This window comes from Elgaria multicarinata, chromosome 17, assembly GCF_023053635.1.
Source record: "Elgaria multicarinata webbii isolate HBS135686 ecotype San Diego chromosome 17, rElgMul1.1.pri, whole genome shotgun sequence".
Lineage (NCBI taxonomy): Eukaryota > Metazoa > Chordata > Lepidosauria > Squamata > Anguidae > Elgaria > Elgaria multicarinata.
Genome location: NC_086187.1, coordinates 16,732,196 through 16,757,293, shown reverse-complemented (window position 1 = coordinate 16,757,293; position 25,098 = coordinate 16,732,196). Strand labels below are relative to the sequence as shown.

At 43.9% G+C, this 25,098-nt stretch overlaps 2 protein-coding genes across 3 annotated transcripts in view; both read right to left on the bottom strand.

Moving 5' to 3' along the window:
- Positions 1-1,155: 1,155 nt before the first annotated feature.
- Positions 1,156-13,144, bottom strand: RSL1D1 (ribosomal L1 domain containing 1). Its single transcript, XM_063142988.1, has 9 exons — positions 13,080-13,144; positions 10,592-10,734; positions 9,622-9,760; positions 7,878-8,026; positions 7,687-7,788; positions 5,554-5,647; positions 5,234-5,356; positions 3,199-3,414; positions 1,156-1,688 (listed from the first exon to the last, which is right to left on the bottom strand). Exons 1-9 carry the CDS (start codon positions 13,119-13,121, stop codon positions 1,344-1,346), a joined length of 1,353 nt encoding a protein of 450 aa, XP_062999058.1. The 5' UTR covers positions 13,122-13,144; the 3' UTR covers positions 1,156-1,343.
- Positions 13,145-16,156: 3,012 nt separating this feature from the next.
- The window catches only part of GSPT1 (G1 to S phase transition 1), a 37,490-nt gene continuing 28,548 nt past the window's right edge, over positions 16,157-25,098 (bottom strand). For both annotated transcript variants that reach the window (XM_063142905.1, XM_063142904.1), the window contains exons 12-15: positions 22,483-22,656; positions 21,374-21,463; positions 20,010-20,178; positions 16,157-17,950 (exon numbers count right to left, since the gene is read on the bottom strand). In XM_063142905.1, coding sequence (XP_062998975.1) covers positions 17,898-17,950; positions 20,010-20,178; positions 21,374-21,463; positions 22,483-22,656 — 486 coding nt within the window. In that variant the 3' untranslated portion in view covers positions 16,157-17,897. The remainder of the gene's footprint in view (positions 17,951-20,009; positions 20,179-21,373; positions 21,464-22,482; positions 22,657-25,098) is intronic.

Below are 25,098 nucleotides of genomic sequence, written 5' to 3'. Positions count from 1 at the left end.
CCTTTCCTTAATGTCCAGCCAGGAGTCACTGTATCTGCTTCTTTTAAGATCTGTTTTAAGTGTTTTATTCTGTTTTTATTTTCATCTTGTACACCGCTCCAAAATTTTCAATGGGGAGCGGTATATAAATATTGTAAATAAATAAATAAGTTGAGGGAAGTCTGCTTTAGGACAAAGGCAGGGCTGGGAGAGATTTCGCTCTCTCAAGGATTGTTAAATTGGCTACAAAGGTTTTTTTTTTTAAATCAGTGAGGGAGTTTTTTTCCAGTTTCATTGTATAAATAAAACATAAAATCCAGAATTTCGATAAACACAAGCTGATACGGCCCAGATGAACCCGTGACTAAAAGCCTCTAATAGCACAATTTCAAGTCTAGGTACAAGTAAGCACTTGGATTTCAGATTAGATGTTTATCGCAGTAAAGTCAGTACTTTACCTTAAATAGTTGCAAATGAAGCTGCAAAGTATATTTCGTGGTCTTACCAAGTTCCCAAAGTGGAAAACGCAAGGGAGGCATATATGTACTGGGTGTAGGAAAAATGCAGATTAAAAACAAGCCCCTTGCTAATACCAATATTTCTTTAAGCAAAAGATCTGATAGTAGAATGAGGAGTGGGGTGTGTGTGTGTGTGTGTAAGTGAGTCACTTTTTTTATTTCTCTTGGGTTTAAAGTTCAGGAGAAATTGAACCCTGAACCCTGAAGGAGAAACTCCTAAACAGATTATTTTCCTTCTAAAATGCCTTAAGGAAGGTATTAGGAATCATTTTAGAATGTACACTTGTTGCCGAAGAGGCTACGGTAAAGAAACAGCTCCATGGTTCTTAATTTTTATGTTATATTGTCTGTCATAGTGAGCCAGTGTGGTGTATAGTGGCTAAAGTGTTGGACTGGGAGTTGGGAGATCCGGGTTCTAGTCCCCACTCGGCCATGGAAACCCACTGGGTGACTTTGGGCCAGTCACAGACTCTCAGCCCAACCCACCTCACAGGGTTGTTGTTGTGAGGATAAAGTGGAGAGGAGGAGGATTATGTATGCCACCTTGGGTTCCTTGAAGGAAAAAAGGTGGGATATAAATGCAGTAATAAATAAATAATAGTAAACTGTTCTATTGGTGTTCTTTTAAAAAAGTTCAGTACAGGCAGTAAAGATGTTGGAAAGTGTGACTTTATAGTTTTGAATCAAGCTGATGAGTATTTCAGCCCTGCTGCTAGAGGTCAGAAACAAAAAAACATTAAAGGTTATTAGAAAGGGTGGCAACAACGATCCAAGAGTTCAATAAGAAGGTCTCCATCGGGTTTTACGTTTTTAAAAAATGCAACTTGATGATGTACTGTGTGTGGCTCATGCTGTCTGGGCTGCTTTCGGTTTCCTGAGTTCTCGTTTTGGGGTTTTCGGAGCTTTCTTGGCAGACCGTACAGCTTTTCCCATTTTAGGGGTCGCAGGAAGCTTTGGATATGGCTTCCCGGGGGTCTTCACCATCTGGTTTTCCGGGACTTCTTGCTTTGGGATCTTGGACTTCTTGTCACGTCCGAGCGGTGCTGGTGTCTGCTGGCTCGGTCCAACTCCAGGTGTTGCCTGCTGTGTTACAGCACCCTCCGGACATGGGGAGGTCTTCCTTTTGCCGAGCAGAATCGGCGAACCTCTTGCGCCTGCCTTGATCTCTTTCCCAGGACTAGGCTTCGCCGCCTGTATCAAAGAGGGAAAAGCACAAAAATAAAGATTACAACTTCTGGGACTCTTAAAGGTTACAACTTCTGGGACTGGAGAAAAGGCGAGTGAAGGGAGACACGACAGAGGTGCACAAATTGATGCCTGGTGTGGAGATAGTGGATGGGGACACTGCCACGACACAGGCTCTGAACACTAAGCCCGGCCGCGGCTTCTCCCTGCTCAAGCCAAGCACCACCGCTTGATACGCCTGAGGCAAGGGATAAAAACCACCTTCCTCCAAACTATGTGGAGAAAGGGGTTTAAATGGAGAAGGATTTCAATATATAAAATAAAACACTGTGAGTTATATGTGCTGAGGTGAATTACTGACAGAGTGGGTGTTAAATGAGTAAACTTCAGATGATAAATGCCGAACAGACACGTGGGATTTTTGTGGTAGTTAAAAACAAAATAATTAAAATTTATTTATAAAAGTTCACAAGTTTTGTTTCAAAAAAACATTTAAAAACTTTTTTTGGAAACCTTTCATCCAATCCTTCCACTCATTCACATACGCGCTCTCACACAATCACTCTTGAGTTTTCTTTATTATCTGTATTGATTAATATACATCCACTATGTGCACACCACACTCCAAAGACACCACTCTCTACACTGAACCTCAAATTTCCCAGAACTTAAGTACTCTAAACACAGAGAACACTAAAGACTCTAAGAGGACCTAAAAAGTCCCTCTCAATCCCCTCAGTCCTTCCCTTATATATCACTCCTCCCCGCTCCCAAGACATCCTAACTCAGCCCACTCAGGCCAACATTCTAAACTCACCACAGACTTACAACCTTCAGACATACATTTGGGAACTGACTTGTGGGGTGTAACGCCACAGAGACCTTTCCCACCCTCTCTCATAATACTAGAACCCAGTGGGGTCATCCCATGAAGCTGATGGGTGGGAGATTCATGACAGATACAAGGGTGGACTGATGGTGAGCGATTCAGGACAGATCAGTATGTATACATACACCTGTTGCTGGGGAACATAGGCAGGAGGGTCTCCTGTGGGCAACTGGTTGGCCACTGTGTGAACAGAACACCGGACGAGACGGACCCTCAGTGCCTGACTCTTCTTCCGTTCTAAAAGTCATCAATCAGGAGCCAAGAAAATGGCTTCGGCTATTGAGTGCTTTAGAAATGTAATAGATTTGATTGATTCATTTGACCAACGGGGGAGCTACTAAAATTGTCTCATTTGCAAGATCATAAAATAAGATCAGACCAATGTCTGATAGAACAATGGTGGCAGACCATCTTCAGCTTTCTTCATTTCAAGATTATAATTGAGGAATGGGAGGGGGGGGATTGCTGCCACTTTTGTTAAAGGATTAGGAGTCAAACGTCCTTGCCACTCTACTGCAAATCATCCAGAGATCTAAATGCGCCCCTGGAATAGAACCTTCAGTCAACTTAAAACTCCGATTCCAACAGAGCGAGAACAAATAAATAACCCTAACCCTAACCCTTCACCTTCTTGCTCTTCGAGCCAGGAGGAGTTTCAATCGGAATCAGTTGTGGAATTTCTCCGTCGTCCTCATCCAATTCGACAACGGCAGAGGCGCCCACCGCTTCCTCCTTTTGCGTTCCAGAAGCAGGGACGTCACCGGCGCTGACAGTCACCTTGGTTTTACTCGAAGCGTTCTTTTTAGCTCTGTTCTTTCCTTTCTTTTTCTGGGCTTGACCGTCCTGAAGGAAGTTATTTCCAAAAGAAGTGGTTAAAGAAACCACCCCCTGCGTCAACATGTTTATGTATTGGTGGTATTTATATACTGCTGCGTATAGTAAAATCTCTCAGCGGTTCACAATATTACCCTCCTGGTAAAAGACCACTTTGTCTAAAGATAAACGGGAAGACGTCGCTTCAAGCAAAGCTACCTTGCAAGCACAGACTGCTGAAGGGAAGCCGTTCGCAATGCTGCAATGGCCTTGGCGTATGGCAGGCTGGGAAAGGTTTCAACGGCCTCTGAACACCATCGTCCTAATGCCTGGTCATTGAATGAATGGGAACAGGAAACATGCCAGACAGCAAGGGTGCAGAACCTCAGGGGCGTGGGCAAATTCTGGCCTGTCCGGGGTCTCAATCCAGGCCTCGGGGGTCCCCCAGATGGCCTCCCCTCGCCATCATTGGGTGGTTTCCTGGTTTTTGTGTTGATATGCCTCATTTGAACCTTAGTTCCCGGCAGGAACACTGTGAAGCTAAAATCTGTTGGTATTTTTGGCCCCACCCACACTGGAAGCCCTCCTCGCACCCCCCCCCCCCCAAAATGGATTTTGGCCCTTGGACTAAAAGAAGTTTTGCCATATGGCAAAAGGGATGTTTTTTGTTCCATTATGAGAAGGCAAATTTGAAAAGCGTTGGAATTCTCAGTATGTAATGGACGTTAACTCTTTTAAATAATTCTAGTATTTCCGTGTGCCTTAAATTTTGCCTCTGTTAATTTATTATATGTATAGTCTATTCTCACTCCAAGTGGCATTTCCCCCTCCATCTCTACTTTTACTGTCACATCAACCCTGCAAGGTAGGTGAGGCTGGAAGGATTCCTCTCCTCAGGTCACCTGGCAAGCTTCATGGCTGAGTGAACCCGAATCTCACAGTCCTATCCTGATAACCCAGGCGGCCTCTTAAGTGTCGAGTTACTGTCTAACATTATTTGTGTTTTATTTATTATTACATTTCTATACAGCCCATTAGCCAAAGCTCTGGGTGGTTATGTTATGGGTTGAAGCTGACAAACACTGTTGATTTTGGCATTTGATGAGAAGATAAAATGAAGATAAAATAAGTAATAGAAAGTCTTATAAGACTAAGAAAAAGTAACCCCTAATGCTGAAAAGAGGCAGGAAAAGGCTACACGGCTTGTTCAAATATAAATGTTTTATCCTGGTTGTGCTTTTATATTGTACTTGTTAATTATTATTATTATTATTATTATTATTATTAAAGCACCATCAGTGTACATGGTGCTGTACAGAGTAAAACAATAAAATAGCAAAACCCTGCCGCATAGGCTTACATTCTAATAGAATCATAATAAAACAATAAGAAGGGGAAGAGAATGCACCAAACAGGCACAGGGTAGAGTAAAACTAACAGTATAAAAGTCAGATCAAAATCAAGTTTTGAAAGCTTTAGAAAAAAGAGAAGTTTTTAGCTGAGCTTTAAAAGCTGCGATTGAACTTGTAAGTTCGCAAATGTTCAGGAAGATATAGCATTTTTATATTGTGGTTCGTTTTATACCTTGAATTGCAGTTGATGATTTTAATTTCTGTGAACTGCCCGGAGAGCTTCGGCTATTGGGCGGTATAGAAATGCAATAGATAAACAAAATAAATAAAGGCTGGTGTAAACAATAGCTATTTCTGCATACGGCTTCAATAGCAAAATCCGAAATTGATGTGGCTAGACAGGAACCATCTTAGTTGAAAGGACCCAGCATGTATGATGCAACACCATCTTCTCTCTCTCTCTCTCTCTCTCTCTCTCTCTCACGTGCTGTTTTTACCTGTTTAACGTCAGCATCTGTCTGTTCCTGAACATTCACCATTTGGGAATTACTCCAGATAAAGATGGGAAGGGCAACAGATTTGTCGGTTTTGAGGTGAAGAATTTTAACATTTTTCCAAACCTGCCACAATTAAAAAGAAAAGAAAGTAAATGAAGGAAGGAAGGCAGACGCGTACCATATAGCTTTTTCAGCCTTGCGAGCATAAACGCATAGGTATTTGCTTGGAAGCAAGCCTCGCCACGACGAATACGAATCTACTCCTCGGTCAGCGTGCAGAGGAGCTGCCTTAATCCTGCCACCTGCTCAAGCGTCATTACCTGTGGGGCTTTGGCGGCCAACACCTTAGCAGCGGCGACAACATTCTGCGATATCTTCCAGGCTTCCAAGCCGGTGTGACCGATACGTACTGTACTGAAAGAAAAGAAAACATCTACAGGGTCTACTTTGCTAAACAGCAGTCCTTCAGCTCTCTGTCAACCTGCGGGGTTTAAGATCTTAAGAGCCCTGCTAGATTAGAATGAAGGGCGAAGTAGTCCCACGTCCTGTTTCCCAGAATGGCCAATCGGATGCCTTTGGACAGCCCACAAGTAAGACGCAAGAGCAACAGTCCTCCTTGTCTGTTGTCATGGTCCCAGGTGTCACGCTGCCACTGGAGTCATCTTCAGAGGAGGAGCCAGAACCTTCAGAGCCAGTCGGCCCCTCAGAAGACCCTGGCGCTAACCAAGATGGTCCAGGACCCTCAGGAGTGATGCCTTCAGATCTGCTTCCTAGAAAGGCAGAGAGCGCTCAGCTTCTTTGGCAGAAAGGAATGCTGGGCCATCACCCAGCCCCCAAGAACAATGGCACCTTAAGTTCCACGGTAGGTTGGTGGCCAGATGATGGAGTGCTTGCTTACTGAAGAGGGCTACTCATGACATGGGTTCTCATCATGAGGAGGACATCCGGCAAGGCTCCCAGGTGATGCAGCTGAGCACTTGGTGGGGCTCAAGTAGCTCTATCTCCATCAGTTCTCACTTGCAACTTGAAAGCTGCTGGAAACAACGTCTGACTTTCAGCTCCAGTCTCTGTATCCTGTTTTCTCCCTGACCTTGCCGCGTGTTTGGGCTTCCATAGTACTGACCCCCGGACTTCTTTATACCTGACCCTGCTTCCGGACTGTGCTTTTACTAGACTGATCTCCTGGCTTTTGACCTTGGCTGCACCTCAGGCCTCTCTGTGGAAAAAACCCTCAGTGTCTGGTACAGGTGTGCTTGACCATCTATTTATTTTATTTATTATTTATTTATTTATTACATTTTTATACCGCCCAATAGCCGAAGCTCTCTGGGTGGTTCACAAAAATTAAAACCATCATAAAACAACCAACAAGTTAAAAACACAAATACAAAATACAATATAAAAAGCACAACCAGGATAAAACCACGCAGCAAAATTGATATAAGGTTAAAATACAGAGTTAAAACAGTATAATTTAAATTTAAGTTAAAATTAAGTGTTAAAATACTGAGTGAATAAAAAGGTCTTCAGCTGGCGACGAAAGGAGTACAGTGTAGGCGCCAGGCGGACCTCTCTGGGGAGCTCGTTCCACAGCCGGGGTGCCACAGCGGAGAAAGCCCTCCTCCGAGTAGCCACTTGCCTCGCTTCCTTTGGCAGGGGCTCACGGAGAAGGGCCCCTGTAGATGATCTTAAGGTCCGGGTAGGTACATATGGGAGGAGGCGTTCCTTCAAATAACCTGGCCCCAAACCGTTTAGGGCTTTAAATGTCAATACCAGCACTTTGAATCGGGCCCGGACCTGGACTGGCAGCCAATGAAGTTGTAAAAGGACTGGCGTAATGTGATCTCGCCAGCCAGTCCCTGTTAGTAAACGGGCTGCCCTGTTTTGTACCAGCTGAAGCTTCCGGACCGTTTTCAAAGGCAGCCCCACATATAACGCATTGCAGTAATCCAAACGAGAGGTTATCTGCCCGCTAAACAGACTACTCTATTGTATACATCCCTGTATTTGCTTAGCAAAGAGTTTAAAACACAGTTTAAAACAGGAGCTGGCTTTTCAAGGTATGCAGCCTCTAAAGATGGCATTTCTATGTAGATATCACATCTCAAGACCAAAAGAGCCCTGCTGGATCACCCCAAGGGTGGTATCCAATGCAACACTACCACTAATACAATTTCAACCTGCAGTGCAATGCCAGTAGTGCTTATCGGTGCGATGAATGTCCCCGGACACAAGGGCAGCATAAAACAAGTGGCAGAGATAAAAATGAATTCAAAGCTGGGACAGGCTTCAAAGACTTGAGAAAAGAAAAGCGTCATCTTCATCCGACTGAAACGCTATTGAGGATAAGTGCCAAGCACGCCTCTATAGGAGGGAATTCCTTTGGGTAGCAAAGCAAAAGCAAGCAAAAAATAAATAAACCGTGACGACTGTGTATAAGGCAAAACACTTACTAGCAACAACCCTTGTTGGTGACCGGCAGAATTGTTCCCTGGGTGAGCTTGTTTATTTCCTTCGTCAGATCCTTTGCTTTCAAGTTCACAGATAGAGGAGCCCTTACGTTAAAGAGAAAGGTGAGATTTTAGGAGAGGATGTTCAGCTTCCTGGAAGGAATTTGGTACAAATGGACGTGGAGGTGGCTTACTTTTTGCTCTTATAGAAGTGTTTCCCCAGGTGCGACGGTAGAAGCCTTCGAACCCGGTCGTCGGACAGAAAGAGAGAAAACCGCCCCAGGAGGCGACGCTTGGCTTCATAAGGCTTGTATTCCGTTTTGAGCGTTTTGTAGGAGATGACCTGCAAAGACAGAAGACGGATTGAGCATCCTCACTCTTTACTACAGCATCATCAGGTTTACTGCAAGAGCTTGCCATTTCGGGTGGTGGGGATATCTAAAATATTTTATAAAAAGCCCAGTCACCAGATCAGCCACATATCTAAAAATCCGGATGGCAAACGGGGGGCTGAAAAATTTTCCAACCCTAAAACAGAGCTGGTTGTCCCAACATTTTGAGGCTGGTAGTACCTATGAACTTGAAAGGGGTCCTCTACCACCATCAGCCCTGGCACCAATTCTAGTTTGTCGTGCTCGATTTCCCTATATAAAGAAAATCATACCTGCCTTTACAAAGCTCCTGAAGATCTGTCCAGGGCCTTATTAAATGACATCTCACAGAACTGTCGTGAGACAAACAGTAGGGAAGAATTTGCTCCCTGAAAAGGCCATTGCAACGGTCCATTTCTCACCTGCAACCTTCTAATAAAGATAAAGCCTTACAGTCCCAGGTGAACTTCCTTTTAGCTGGCTTCCAGAAGGAAAGGGAGATTAATGCCCCAAATTAATCTGCCACCTGCTCCTCTTCCCGGTCTGAGTATGGCGCCCAGAAATAACAGCAACACCACATAAAGGTCAAAACACTTTATTAATTACAACTAGAACTCTGGTGGAATTCCCACGTCCCAGGGCTGGGACAACACATAAGGGGAAAAGACACAGCACAGAAACATTTAAGGCAGGAAGGTCAACACAACATCCCCACAGTCACACACTCTACCCTCCCACCCTGCTGAACAAGCAGCCACACTTTCCCCAAGACATCCAGCCCCACACGAACTTTTCACGGACTCCACGTCTGCGGGCGAAAAGCCTCAACTGCTGCAAGGAACCGAATCACTGGCGCTGCCGAGATCTTTTATCGGCTCGGCTGCACGTCCAGTGTGAGATCATCCCCCAGGTGCAGAGCTGGACGGTTTGAGACAATTAGTGTTCAAGGACTTTGGCAGAGTGATCGTAAGTCTGCCCAGAAACTAACTCCTGGAGACCTTAACCCCCTCAAGCCCATCACAGCTTGCTCCTCATAGAATCATAGAATAGGTGAGTTGGAAGGGGCCTATAAAACTATCAAGTCTAACCCCCTGCGCAATGCAGGAACCCCCCTTAAAGCATCCCTGACAGGTGGCTGCCCAGCTGCCTCTAGTGTGGGAGAGCCCACAGCCTCCCTAGGTCATTGGTTCCATTGTCGTACTGCTCTAACAGTCAGGAAGTTTTTCCTGATGTCCAGCTGGAATCTGGCTTCCTTTAACTTGAGCCCATGGTTCCATGTCCTGCACTCTGGGAGGATCGAGAAGAGATCCTGGCCCTCCTGTGTGTGACAACCTTTCAAGTATTTGAAGAGTGCTATCCTGTCTCCCCTCAATCTTCTCTTTTCCAGGCTAAACATGCCCAGTTCTTTCAGTCTCTCCTCATAGGGCTTTGTTTCCAGACCCCCGATCATCCTCATTGCCCTCCTCCAGCTTGTCTGCCTCCTTCTTGAAGTGTGGTGCCCAGAACTGGATGCAATACACCTAGGAGGAAGGCTTAGCATTTGACTAAAGCCAGATGTGCTCCATACCTCGGTGATGTTTGTGATCCCATGCTGGGTCAAGAGCTTCTTGTACCGGTTCTCCGTCTGTTCAGCCGTCAAGCCAGGCTCATCCTTCGTGAAGAGGCAAACCTCAGACGTCGCAGGTAGAATACCATGAGGCAGTGTTCTAGAAGAAATAGACAGGCAGGTTTTAAGAACGTACAGGAAACTTTTCTGTTGAGGGTGCTAACCCCAAACATCTGGCAGAAGAAGTGATCTTTCTTAAGCACATGCCACCTCTCTGTTTGAAACTGCTGTCCAAGTCCACCTAAAACAAATAAGGATGTTGCCATTGCACCGGGCGGTGGGGAATAGAGTTGGACAATTCTCACTATGTGTCAATTCCACTTAGAAAAATGAAGACTTGGGAGGAAAAAAAATAGGGGGGAAACCCGAAACTCTAAAAAAAAAAAGGAGACCCTTTTCTTCCCGGGAAAGCACAGCAAAGACACCACCCAGCTGATGGGGTGATGGGGGAGGGACCAGGGAAGAGGGCGTGGCCTTCCGGGGGACCTCTTGCTGGCTGGTTTTCGCCCCGTTTTATACAAAGCCCTTTGACTTGTGCCTGTAAACCTTCCTATGGGATTCCCTGCCATTGGCGGTCAGGCAGGTGCCAACGTTATCTTGCGTTCGGCCCCTCCTGACAACATCATTGTTTCAGGAAGCTTTCTCTGCTTGACCGGCCATGGGTTTACCAGAACTCTTCTATTTAAAATGTGGTTTTTATTACAGTGTTTTTATTCTATTTGTTGTTCACCGCTCCAAAATCTTTGAATGCGGAGCGGTCTATGAATATTGTAAATTAAATTAAATTAAATAATAAACCATTTGCTGCACTGCAGTCCTAAATAGCATTCATACTGGGAACACGGGAGTTCACATTGTTTGCAGAATATGGCAGTTTTAAAAGGCGCCGCAGCAGGAAAGCAAAACGAAAGGGTCACGTCCATAGCGTTACATTTTGATGACTTGCTCGCGGGGAGGGATTTTCCAGACGGTGATCATCATGAAGACATTCTGGTCCTCGTTCAAGAGCAGTTTCTCAGCGGATTTCTGCTTTTCTGCGTTGTGGGCGAGCAGGGCTTGGGCTGCCTTTTTAATCTGTGAGAGCCAAAGACAGAGGAAGGTTATTGTTGAGACCAGATTTTGAATTTTCCAAAACCCTCGGAACTATTTGGACTAACGACAACCCTGGGAGCAAAGCTGGGTTGAGGAAGAAGTCATTTGTCCAAACATGGTCAATGAGTTCAATGGTTTAGCAGAGGTTTTGAAGACTGGTTTCCCACAGCCAAGCCCAACTTATGGTGCAATCCTATACACATTTAGACAGATAAAGTCCTACAATTTGCAGCATGTCCCAGCTGGGGAATGCTGGGAGTTGCAGGACTTTTTCCTGTCTAAACCTGCATAGGATTGCACCCTCAAACTTCCATGTCTTGATGGACCTGCAACGTCAGGAAATGGGCAGGCAGGTATAATCACCATCCTTCCAACCTACACAATTTAAAATGTCTGAAGAAGGCTATTATCGTACACCTCCCAACATTTCCAAGACGAAAGTAAAGTCATTCATGCGTACTTGGCCCACCAAGGATCCACCCCCGCCCCCTTCACTACTATACACTGATCTGGTTGCACATCACAACAACCTACAATTTACTAGGGCTGTGCTCCGCTTCTCTTTGGATCGGAGAAGCAGAAGCAGATTGGGGTGCTTCGTCTCCCCTTAAGGCGGAGGCGAAGAGGATCAGGGGAGAGGCAGCAGAGTGGATCGAGATGAAGGCGGATCCTTCGCCTCGATACGGAGCTCCGCAAAAAAGGTAAGGGGGCCTTACCTGGTGCTGCCGCCGCCTGTGCGGCGACGGCAGCAGTGCCAGGTAAGGGGGCAGGGGGGTCTTAACTGGTCTGTCACGGCCTGTCGCTGGCTTCACTAGGGCCTGTGGCTCAACCCGGAAGTGTAGGCCCGGGGCCTACAGTTCCGGATTGAGCCGCAGGCTCTAATGAAGCCAGTGATGGCCAACAACGGACCAGGTAAGTGGTGTGCGTGAGGTTTTTTTTATCTGGGCCTGCCGCCACCGCCAGGTAAGGGGGAAGAGGGGAAGGGTCTTACCTGCGTCTGTCCGCAGTTTGGCAGCGGCTTCAACTGAGCCCGAGGACTCAAACCTGGATTTGTGGACTTGATGGCCTTATTAGCCCCTTCCAACTCTACTATTCTATGATTCTATGCTCGGTCTTCTCTTCCTTCCCTAACCCTTCCCCCTTCTGTATCTTGTTTATTAGATTAAAAGTCTTTCAAACAGGGACTGTGTCATTAATCTTTATACAGTGCCTAGAAAGCTTCAGGCGATTAATAATACTGATAATCACATAATCCAGAGAAGTAGCCATGTTAGTCTGTTGCAGCAAAACCTGCAGAATCAGTCCTGTAGCAACTACCAACTTGGGATAACACCGGTGAACTGGATCCTAGCCCAGGGAACCTAGGCCCATAAAAAATTTATCTTCAAGGTGCTGCAAGGCTTTTTCTAATATCTACCTCTTCAATTTTTTTCTGAAATATTTTGCCCTGAACTGGCTTTTGAAGCATCATGTGTTAATAAACTTGATTATAACACAGTGTTGTTCCTTTCTAAACACCTTGGGAATAGTTCATAACAAGCTTCTTCTCGGGTTGCATCTGGTCGTACATATTATAAACTACCTGTAATTCCAGACCTTTCTCAACTGCTCTCTGTGTTTAATTCAGTTGTGAACAATATTTGTAACATTCATGATCTGGATCTGTGTGTATTGAGGTAGGGGAACAGAGTGAGAGGAAGCAATGGAAAGGAAGGAGCACATTGGGGCTGTGATTCTATTCGCACGGATTTAAGAACTGATCACTAAAGTCACACGGTATTTCCAGAGACCCACAAGACACGGCAAAATTCTACTACACACTCATTAATGTTTTTAAAAATCATCCTACAGCGAAACAGGAACACTGATGTATTAGAATAAGTATCAAAAAGCAGAGATGGTTTGTTTCACATTTAGCCTTCCCTCCCATGAGCTGAAGTTGGCACGCGTTGCTCTCCTCTTTGGATCCTCACAACAGCCCTGTGAGGTGGGCCACACCCAAGGCTTCACGGCTGAATGGGGATTTGAACGCGGGTCTGCCTAGCCTTAGACTGATACTCTAACCACTACGTAGCGCTCCTTCTCTCGCTGTTAAAAAAAAAAAAAAAAAAAGGACACTCCAAATCTGCTTCCACTCCAGCGAGGCCAACACGAGGCGCAAGAACTAATGCGGAAAGATCCTTTGGCCACCCGGTCAACAACCAGCAGCCACGGCGCCCGCTGCCCTGTCTGCGAAGAGGAAGCCCCCAACTCCTACTCAGCTGCGCCCCTTCCCGAAAGCATCCCAGACCACCACCCCCGCTCGAAATAATCCGCTCGCTCCTCACCTGCGCATAATCCAGCGGAAGCTCCATCGCAGTCGAGGCCATGCTGCTTCTTCTCCACGTGGACCTGCGACCTGGGCGCGGCGCCGTTCAATGACGTCACCGGAAGCGCCTCCCGGTCTCACGCGTAAAAAGGAACGGGAGGGTTCCCATAGAGCTAGAAACTAGTAGAGTGATACAGGTGCACTTCCGTTATATATATTCTAAGTCTCTATGGGCGCCAAGCGGCGTCTTCGTCTCTATGGTGGAACTGGGAGCTTAGAGAGCGGGTGACTATAGACTTATGAAAACTAGACTCGACCATGGGGTACGCTTCCGAGTTTACTTTGGGCGTTCTGTTTGCTCTTCTGCTCATATTGGGGGGGGGGGGGGGAGAGAGAAGAGCAGAGGAATCCGAAATTTTGCAGAAATCCGGAACTCAATTTCACTGAGTTTAATAGGTCTTATTCTATGGGATACGGGATTGCAGCACTGCAATCCTACCCACGTCTACAGGGAAGTAACTCCCATGGATTTCAATGGGCTTACTCCTTTGTAAGTGCGCAAAGGGCTGCAACCTTAGCGTAGCTGTGATCAGGCAAGTAGTAGGTGTCCCACACTCCAAGGAAACTTTTATGCTCCTTTTATGGATATTATATCCCTTTTATAGATATTATATTCCTTGTTGCTCAGTGGAGGCGGGTGACTCCGATGTCAGTGGGGCTGTGAATCCGCCCTGTGTTTCAATCAGAACCCTAAAGGAACTATCTCAAGGTGCAGAACCCAAAACGGGTTTAGCAGCTTGGATTGCTCCGAGTTCTGAAACCAGAGGGGGTTCACAGCTCCACTGACATCAGAGCCACCAGCCTTCATTGTTATTACTATTACACTATGGTTTTTAAACGTTTAAACTCACAATGTATTTGCAGCCCCCTTCAAATGTTTATCAAGTCAGAATCCTTAAATTCTACTAACCCCAGAAGGAAAAATAGCATTCCCTCCCTGCAAAAGACAATGACATTTCTGATACACTACTTTTCTATACCGATTTACAACTTCTCTTGGGAGCTCAGCAGACATCTAGCTGGAGAACAGGAGCCAATGGCGGCAGGTTCTCTTTGACCAAACCAAAAATAATACCTGTGTTAGTTCTGATTTTTAATCTCTGCACTCTCCATTTAAAAGTTCTTCTTTGTAAACTGCCCAGCTTGGCACTTGGAGCTTTTAACATGCAGGTGGCTTGGAACCCGGGTGCCTTGAAGGTTCACTTGCCTCCACCTGTACTTACAAGATCCTAAAGACAGCCTGAGGTATCCTGACCTGCTGTGTGAGGCAAATGACTGGGCACCAAGGTTGGTCTCCGTGGGTAACCTGGTGCCCACGGGCGCCACATTGGGGACACCAACTGTATTGCAAGCTCTCCCTGAACTAGCCTAATTGGGTAACAAGTGCTCAGGTTTGGTACAACTATCGCTTGGGCCAGTTTGGCCCTTTCTACACCTAAGTTATCCCAGGAAAATGGAGGGATCGTCCCTGCCTGCTCCTGGGATCCCCTGTGTGGCATTTGGATGCACAGGAACAATCCTGGGGAAAAAGGCAGGTGTAACAACAGCCTTTGTCTCACTGTAGGCACCTGAGGAAGAAGCAACAGGGATCCAAGCAGAATCTAGCCTGGATATGGATATTTATAGCCGAGAGCCAGAAACAGGGGAGGGGAGAATTATTACTGATGTGTACAGCTAACCACTGTTCAGCAGCTAGAGATCAGACCATCCCAAGCTCTCTGCTGGAGCAATAGCAAGTGCCTGCCGTAGACAATACCCACAAACTATCCCCAGCACTTCTTTTTGCTTGTGCAATTTTTCTTTTTTAAGCAGATCTGGGTCCATTAAAAGACCTGGCAAGTATTTAAATTAACATATAGAAGGGTTAGTATAATACTTTAAAAATAGTCAACACCTACATATGAGCTGATACTCTTCCCCGGGGTAGGCATGGTTGGGCCCCTGCTGAGGTCCTACAGCCCCAGTAGGGGCCCATGGACAAGAGCCCCCTGGAGATGCTCCTGCTCCTCACCCTATCCACCTGCTTGTTCACCTGCCTCTCACTCTGCCCCAGACGACAGCAGCGGTGGTGAGGAGCAGATGTCTCTCTGCCCATCAAAGCAACCGGTAGCAACGCTGAGAAAAAGGATGAAGAGCAAGAGCGGATGGAGACCGTGGCGGTGAGAAGGTCAGTGGAGGCTGTCCCACCTCAAGGACCCTTCAAAACCCAGAGCTGGCACTGCTCTTCCCACCCCCGCCCTCAGGCGCTGCGATGTCACAGAATATTCAAACACATTCCAACTTCTCAAAGAGAAGTGAAAGTCAGCTGAAAAAGTAGACAGGGACTACAACATCAAGTTACAAGCAAATTGCTGACCACAAGAGACATAGTATTGTACTACAAAATACAGTAAGTTATCCTAGAAGTTGGTTTACACTGCAATTACCAAGGCCTGATTTCATATAACGAAGCAGAATAATTTACAATCGCATACTTTTAGAGTTAATGCTAGCACATATGACCTGGGATTCTGCAATATAGCGATAATACAAACGGACAAATCCACCATCTTTCATTTCTCATAAATAAAGCCCCTTCCAGTTCAATTGGATTTATTCTGGGATAAATGCATTCAGTATTGCAACGTTCTGATGTGTTGACTTTAGCAGAGTTTCTTTTTCGACATTCTGCAGTTCCTTAGAACAACATTTGCCCAAGCGGAAAGGGTTCCATTCAACTGCTATTAGCATCCTTATAGTCACAGTCCTTTGCCTTCAAGAATTTTAACCTACTACATCAGGAAGAAAATGAGCTTCCATCGACTGCATTTTTAAACGTTGCGATCATCTCAGTAACAAAGGGAGGAATTTGAGAAGCATAAAGTCAGCACAACTTAACACCTGAAATGGTTAGCTAATCTTAGGACACTTCTTTGGAAGTCTCTTTTTCTCCAGTTTACATTAGTTTAAAATGAAACATCTGAATTCTTTAGCATTGTTTAAAACATTACTGTGAATTAAAGCTTTCAGATTCCCAGAAAAATAAAAGCCCAGAAATTTGCAGACATAATAATAAAATTTATTTAAATTTTCATGCATTACGGTAGCTACAAGTGTAGTCATATGAAACTGAAGGACAATAAACTTTGCCTCGTCCATACAATGTAGCCTTAACATGACATGGATGGGAATTCCACAATTACAAAGAAACAAAACAAAACAAAAAAGGAAATGGGCCAAACGTTTTAAATTTAGAAGGGTGTGAGATGAGACAGTCACACGACTGTAGACTTGGAGGAAAAGGGCACATTACTCGATCAACATACAATTGCAACGGATTCAATAGAAGTGTTTTGAACAATCTCTGAAACCCGCCATCTCCCTAAACCTGATAATGAAGATGGCCAATACACTCTGGAGTATCGCTGCATCCTGCTTTCTGCTTTCCCCTTCCTTTTTATAGCAATCGTAGAAACCTCACACTTCAGCCTATAGCCAAGTGTACGTTGACTACCCGGCTCCTTCGAACTGCCAGCCAGAAGTCCTATTATTCACTTCTGTTTTCCTCTAGTTCAAATTGCTTTGATATGCAGAAATGTACAGAGACTGTGCTTGATTCTATTCTCAGTTTTAACCAGCAAACCTTTAGGATTAAATAAGTGGTACTCACTGATTGGGCCACCATCCGGCTATTGGCAGTCGAAGAGGGAATAGCCCACCCCACAACTGCAGCCGATTTGGCTCAGTTCAAGTCCCTGGCCGCCCACCCCCCTCCAAAAAGATTCCCCAGTCTTCCAAGTTAAAGACAGAATGAACCGAGTAACGTTATCATAAACTGATACTTAAGCTCAGTTTTCAGACTGAACATTGTGTACCAGCGTTATTGCCAGAGTTGTCATGTAACAGTCTACTAATTTTATTGGTTAGCATTTTCTGCCAGGAAGAATTTGATGACGTACTCCAAGACAGGAAGATCTAGATCATCCCCGTGCCTAAACAATTATGTTAAGATAACTTTTCATATATATAAGCAAAGTTAACTTAATTGTTTAGGCATATGCAACACTAATTAAATAGTACCATACTTGCATGAACATATTTAAGATTTCTTTTTTAAAACCACCATAAGGAAAGGGCAAAAGAAAGTTTCCTTAGTACAGTTTTTTTGTCAATTGTCTAACTGCTTCATTTAAAACTTGGTTGAGGAGTTGGCAAAGGAAAGAGTTTGGTTTTAGAACAGCCTAAGTAATCGGATATTCAGTTTACTCGGCAAGTTAAAAGCTAATGCAACAGGTGTTCTATCTGGATAAAAACATTATTCAAAAGCAATTAAGATACCCAAAAAAAAGATTTCAAATTGAATAGTTTATTAACATGGTAATTGTCTTTGTAACATGTGCACGCTCGCTCGCACACGCCGAATGATCTGCCTTGAAAAATGTTTCAATACGCTGGGAGGGGGGAATTAAACATAAATCCTATAGATTTTTCATAATTCTAGGCAATTGTGTCCACATCACTTACAAAGCTATTGCCAAATCTTTCCAAGGAAGCAGAATTTAGGAGGAAGGGAAAAAAAAAACTTGGGGAGGGGGGAATTCAACGGTGGCATAGCAGAGCTCTCAATATGAGAAAGCTGACAGAATGTGGACCTTTGCTGTGAAATTTCGTCTTTGTAAAATATAGGGAGAAGGTTATCAATGGGAAGAAAATAAGAAGGCGTTGTGAAGTAGGCTTTTGCAGAGTCCTTTTTTTTTTTTTAATCCTCACAGTATTTCTGCAGGCTTGTCAAAAACGCTTAGTCCTTCTCTGGAACCAATTTCAGAACTTTTCCAATTGCAATGGTCTTACCTATGCAAAAGAGAGAGATGGTCGTTAGGAAATAAGCTCATAGACCCTTAAAAGTTTGCAGAGGTATAAGAAACGGCCTTTTAAAAATGCTGAAAGTTGCATTGTTTTGTTGCTTTTATTCTGCATTATTAATTTTTGGAAAATTTGTTGTTTGGTTTTATGATTCTAAGCTGCCCTGAAGGGATTAGCCAGCTGGGTGATATACAAATCAAATACACAAACCTTCTCGGTGGTGTCCCCTACATTTATGGAATGATCTCCCTGACGAGGCCTGCCTGGTGTCAACATTGTCATCTTTTCTGTGCCAGGTTAAAACTGCCCTCATCTCTTAGGCATTTGATAGCCCATAATGAGTCTTTTTGAACAGGTCCTGGATTGTCTATGTCCAACGGGTTTTTTATTATTGTTTTAGATGTATTTTGCTGTGTGTGCATTTCAGTGGCGGCCCCTCAATTATGGCATGATCTCCTTGGCAAGGCTTGCCTGGCGCTAACATTGTTATCTTTTCTGCGCCAGGTCAAGACTTTTCTCTTCTCCCAGGCAGTTAACAGCATTTAACTACCTGGGAGATCCTCAGGGGCCCTTCTCCGTGAGCCCCTGCCAAACGAAGTGAGGCAAGTGGCTACCAGGAGGAGGGCCTTCTTTGCTGTGGCACCCCGGCTGTGGAATGAGCTCCCTAAGGAGGTTCGCTTGGCACCTACATTATATGCCTTTAGACGCCAGGTGAAGACCTTTTTATTCTCCCAGCATTTTAACAGTCTATAAATGAATTTTAACTGGTGTTTTAAATTTGTAATTTTGCATTGCTGCTGTTTTATTTATTTATTTTATTTTATTTATTTATTGCATTTCTATACCGCCCAATAGCCGGAGCTCTCTGGGCAGTTCACAAAATAATTTAGGATGCATTCAGCACCAACAAATAGAGATAGTTTGATCCAGGATAGACTAGGAAGTGATTTTGCTGAACAAAAAGTTTTTATCTGGTTGAGCTTTTATATTGTATTTTATATTATGGTTTTATACTGTTGTTTTATACTTTGAATGGTTTTAATTTTTGTGAGCCGCCCAAAGAGCTCCGGCTATTGGGCGGTACAGAAATGCAATAAATAAATAAATAATTTAACAGCATATGCTGAGTTTTCTAACTGACCCCAGAATAGTTGTTTTTAAATGGATATTGTCTGTTTTTGTTTGTATTTTATGCTTTTTATGGTTTAAAATTTTGTGTATTTCTTTTTAATGTTCACCGTTTTTAACTTTTGTAAACCGCCCAGAGAGCTTCAGCTATTGGGCGGTATATAAATGTAATAAATAATAATAATAATATCTGCTTCATGTCCTTACGTGAATGGTTTCATACTTTATATAATGTATTTTTTAAAAACAACAACAACCATAAGCCACCGAAAGAGCTTTGGCTATGGAGCCGTAGAGAAAAATAATAAATGACATGAAACGATAAGAAGAGCAGCCTCCATACAGATGTCACACTGCACACCTGCATTCCATGGCCTTGTTCTTGCAGTGGCTTTATGTTCTTATTGATGGCTTCTAGAAAAGCTTGACAACTCTAGAAAAGTTTTGCTCTTAACCAAAGAAACACATACAGGACTTCTAATTGTCTTTTGTATTAGAGGCCTGGTGCTAGAGCCAATGATGGGAGGTGGAAACCTTTCCGCCAAATTTTCCAGTGCTTTAGTGTTCCGCAGTCCATTCATAAACGTGAACGTCTGCCAATCGCATACATTCATGGACTAAAACTTCATTCATTTTCTGGGTGTGGCCACACCATGAGCCGTCGCTCTAAACAAAAATGCATCTCTCTCCGGTTCAAGCCACTGGATGGCCTTGTCAAGAGATGGTGGGCAAATGGATCTGGGCAAATGGCTACCTCTCAGGACCTTTTGAATCCTGCAGTTTTCTAAAGGGTTTGCGATGAGCCGCTCTGGGGGGACTTGATGCAAGACTAAATCCAGGCATTTGGAAAGCGAAGCGTTAAAATGCCCGTATTTGGTCCAGGAAAATTGCAAGGGGTACATTTTTCAAACGCACTTACCCTCATCTCTTAAGGTGAAACGGCCCATTTGAGGGAAGTCTTTGAACGTCTCAAGGCAGATGGTTCCTGCTGTCCTTAAACGGGCAATGCACACTTGATCTTGTTTGACGAAACGGGGCCGTGTTCTGCTTTTCTCTCCTGATTTTTTGTCTACCAGACAGATTAAGGCCTACAGAAGGAAGAGAAACATGATGAAATGCAGTGTGGGTCACCAACAGAAGACCTGGTGCCTTTAAGGATGGGAAGGAAGAACGCGCTCTGTGTTAAACAGGAAACGCCGTGACTGTTGAATGCACAGGAAGAATTCTCCTCGGCATTCACAAGTAGATTTATCCTATGTTGCTTCATGTAACTTAAGCATATCAACCTCCACTATTTAGCTGGCAAAAGACTATCTTTTCTAGTTATTTCTGAAATAACTAATGCAACTGGACATTCAAGTTAAGACACTTTTATTAAGTGTACTTCATTACATAATTACACTAAGCCTATCGGGATGTTTGCACTTAATGGCGGCGTTTGGAGGTAAATCTTGGGCTGATTAACCCACGATTTGTAGGGATGAGTGCCATGTGCACACCATTTCCACTGTCCAATAGCAATCTCTTGTTGCATTCATAGGTTGTTAGCATGATGTTTGAACATGGACACTCAAGCCTTTTTGCTCATAATGGTGACATTTGGCGGGAAATCGTGGGTTAATTAACTAATGGTTTGTGGGGCTGTGCATTGCACGGAAGTCACTACCAGTTTCTGTAAACAACCTACAAATGCCCTGTTTGAATACAAACCCAACGTTGACTTAAGAACAAACCATGGATTAACAATCTAGAAATAAGGCCATTTTATCTTGTCATTTAAGAGGGGAAGAGGTGGGAATGCAGAAGACAGTTTGCCTGCTCTCTCTTCCTCATGCACGACAACCCATGGGTTGTTTAAACCACGGGTTGTCATTATGTGCAAGACTTTGGCTATGCATGGGTTAAACAGCCCACAGTTAACCTAAGAACAAACCAGGGGTTAACTGTGGGTTGTTTAACTTACCATCTCAAAGTGTCCGGGTTTGAACATCACGCTAACAACCTAAGAATTAGCCCATCCATCGTAGGTTGATGCTGGAAAGCAGAAGTGGCCGGCATATGGGAAGCAGCGCTCCTGCTTTCTCTAACTCATGCACAACAATTCACAGGTGTTTATGTACTAATCACGTCTAACTAACAACAGTGGTGATGATTCAACGCAATGCCCGGCAAAGAAGCCACTTGTACAATCTACATCCACCTCACTCAAAAAAGTTTGCTGCAGTTGGATATTTATTGCTCCCAGGATTACAAAAAGTGGCAAGAAAGATAACTAATACTCACTGTGATCTCAACTTCTTCAATACAGGTATGAATATGCAGCACCGCATTGTAACCAGGGCAGATGATGGATTTGTGCTCAATTATCACTATCTGCAATCAATAAGAATTTAATAAGACTTTATCTCGGGCAAGGCAGTCTATTAACAAGTTCCTCAAAACTCTCGCTTTAAGAAGACATTACTTCAATACAAACATATGTGGGATGATGAACTGATATGCAAGAAATAGGATGTTCCTTAATAAAGTGAGTATTTCCCAATTTGGTATTAGCAGGAGTTTATTTGACCCAGTATGGAAGTGAGGACAATGCTTCTTGGACAGGAGTTAACGATGACACATGCCTTAGTTACATCCTGATTAGATTACTGTAACGCCTGCTATGTGGGGCTGCCTTTGAAGAGTGTTCGGAAACTCCAGCTGGTTCAAAGAGCTGCAGCCAGATTGTTGACTGGGGCTGGTTACAGGGAGCATACAACTCCCTTGTTAAAATAGCTCCACAGTCTGTTTCCAGGCACAATTCAAAGTGCTGGTTATGACCTATAAAGCCCTATATGGCTCGGGTCCAGGTTATTTGAAAGACCGTATTCTCCCTTATGAGCCTGCCCATGCTTTAAGATCTTCTGGAGAAGCCTTTCTTTCAGTCCCACCATCTTCACAGGTGCGCTTGGTGGGAACATGGGAGAGGGCCTTCTCGGTGGCTGCTCCAGTGCTTGGAACTCTCTTACTGGGGAAGCTAGGCTGGCTCCCTCCTTGATGGGCTTTCGGGAGCAGGCTGAAACTTGTTTGTTCCAGCAGGCCTTTGGAGAGTAATTTGGTCCTCCATCTATGTTAATGACTTATAATTTTGTTGGGTATTTTAAATGTTTTTTTTTCTGTTTTTACATTTCTTTTCCTAGGTTTTACAATGTATGTTTTAGACTTTGTAAGACCGCCTTGAGGCCCAGTATTGGGCAAAAGGCGGGATACAAATAAATATAATAATAATAATAAAGTCTGAGATCGCCTTAAGGTGTGCATGTCTGAACTAGGTCCCATTGGCCAAGGTGTAATAAACCAACTCAATTTCAGTCTCATCCACTGAAGATCAAACATTTCCCTAACGAGCATACCTGAGCATCAAAAGTGCGTCCTGAATGACACAGATTATTAAGATCACAGAGTATAAACCCTGGAAGGATCTCCTCTTCTTCAATCCCTTTCAGCCGGATCTTCAGATTTTCACCTGGAGCTACGGATTCAGTTTCTACATCATCAGAAAGGATTCCAAGGACTTCCACGTTGTGCTTAAAAGAAAGAGAAGGGGTTTTCTAAGACACGGAACGTTCACTTACTGCGTACGCTGCAAAGTATTTGACATTCGGACACATGCAAAGGTCTGGTAACATTCTGCATACACAAGAGCTTCCTGAGTTTTAAGCAGTCAACAACACAGGGTAACAGTACTGTCCATTATCAGAATTTCTGCCTTTCTGGCTAAGAAGTCGAAAAATGTGTTCTATTACACATAGAGCCCCACCCAAATTCACACACTCGGTATGTGGAAATCCTCCAGTCCTCCTGTCTTTCTTTGGTACCTTTGGGTATGTGAGGCATAAAAAATTCCAATCCATTTGCATCTTTCAAAGGAATCACAAATCGTAATAGCTTTTATGTTTTACGTTTCTTTAAGATGCAGCTGGACAACCGTCTGTCAGGCATGCTTTAAGGTAACTGGTAACGAATTTGCTGACAGCAGCAAGGTTGATCATGTCTAGGAACTGGATGGTGCAAGGAGATTGTCATGTTGAGGACTGGTATAAAGAGATTTGGGATATTGCTATAAATGATAAATTGACATGTAATATAAAAGTAAGAACAGGGATAACAAAAACGAATGATTTTGAGGGAATTTGGAATCAGTTCCTAGAATATGTATTATCTAAGGGGAGTGGAAAACCACCTCCAGAAGAATCAATGAGATTCTGGAAACAGGAATAGATCCCGGAGTGGGGTGGGGGTGCACTTTATGTTATGCAATGATGTAAAAATATTAAATTAGAAATGTTATAAGGTTATTCAATTTATGTATTATGTTTTTTTTCTTGTGTTGTTGTGATTACTGTAGTATTGTATTAGTGTATTGTTAATCAATAATAATAATAATAATAATAATAATAATAATAATAATATAAGGTGGATTCCTGCATTGAGCAGGGGGTTGGACTCGATGGCCTTATAGGCCCCTTCCAACTCTATTATTCTATGAAGTACACTCAATGCTATTATGAAAGAAAAAAAGGATTTCGGGACACACAACTGAGTATTCTTTATGGATGTAAACACTTTTTTCTGAGTTGTGTAGCTAATCTTTTATTTAAAAAAAGGTGTATACTAAGTTTGTAGGAAAACTCTTGTTTTAATGTTCCTTTTTACGACACAGCATGCATTTTTATTGCTCTGTGGTTCAATGTTTCATAATTTAAAAATCCTTCTATCAAATTTCAGAAGCTTAACATAAAGCCCCTTTCAGAGGGACCACAAACCAGGCGTGTGCATAAACCTATCGGACGCACCACCTGCAGAAGATACCCCTGGTCACTTTTGCTCAACAGCCAGGACATCACCAAAGTGTCCTACCGAGTGTTTTCAAATACCAAATTAATCTCACATATTACAGGCTGAACTTCCCTCAGTCTCTCTCCAGCACAATCACTGTCAGCTTTGTCTTTGGCGAGCACGTATAAAAGCGTAAGAAAACCCCATCGTTGCTGCTTAACACACACGAGATTTATATTTTGAACAGGGGGGAAAAAAAAGTTCCTTATTCAATTTGGAAGACTAGTGCCTGAAAATGGTACCAGGTAGGGAAAACAGAATGCCGGTTATTTATGCCTTCAGTAAGGAGCCTTATGACGAAGGTGAAAGAAGAAAGTGCAAAAGCTGGGTTGCAGTTAAACCTCAAAAAACCCCGATATCATGGCAACCAGCTTGATTGATAACTGGCAAATAGAGGGAGAAAACGTGGAGGCAGAAACGTGACAGTCTTTGTATTTCTGGGCACAAAGATTGCTGCACACGCTGACTGCAGCCAGGAAATCAGAAGACGTTTACTTCTTGGGAGGAGAGCAATGACAAATCTCGATAAAATAGTTAAGAGCAGAGACACCACACTGACAACAAAGGTCCGCATAGTTAAAGCAATGGTATTCCCCGTAGTAACCTATGGCTGCGAGAGCTGGACCATAAGGAAAGCGGAGCGAAGGAAGATAGATGCTTTTGAACTGTGGTGTTGGAGGGAAATTCTGAGAGTGCCTTGGACGGCAAGAAGATCAAACCAGTCCATACTCCAGGAAATAAAGCCAGACTGCTCACTTGAGGGAATGATACTAAAGGCAAAACTGAAGTACTTTGGCCACATAATGAGAAGACAGGACACCCTGGAGAAGAGGCGGATGCTAGGGAAAGTGGAAGGCAAAAGGAAGAGGGGCCGACCAAGGGCAAGATGGAGGGATGATATTCTGGAGGTGACAGACTCGACCTTGGGGAAGCTGGGGGTGGCAACGGCTGACAGAAAGCTCTGGCGTGGGCTGGTCCATGAAGTCACGAAGAGTCGGAAGCGACTGAACGAATAAACAACAACAACCTGATCACACCCACTAAAATTTGAGCACTGACATGAAACCCAGACAGGGCTGTGAAACAAGGTGACTTTCTTAGGAATAACATTTCTGAGACATGTCTGTTTT

What these genes read in the sequence shown, in the direction of transcription:
- RSL1D1 (XM_063142988.1), bottom strand. Translation starts at nt 13,121, where the DNA reads ATGGCCTCGACTGCGATGGAGCTTCCGCTGGATTATGCGCAG. An exon ending in CACTTCTATAAGAGCAAAAA is followed by an intron (nt 7,789 to 7,877) that starts GTAAGCCACCTC and finishes CTTTAACGTAAG; the next exon opens with GGCTCCTCTATCTGTGAACT. An exon ending in ACCAACAAGGGTTGTTGCTA is followed by an intron (nt 5,648 to 7,686) that starts GTAAGTGTTTTG and finishes CTTTTCTTTCAG; the next exon opens with TACAGTACGTATCGGTCACA.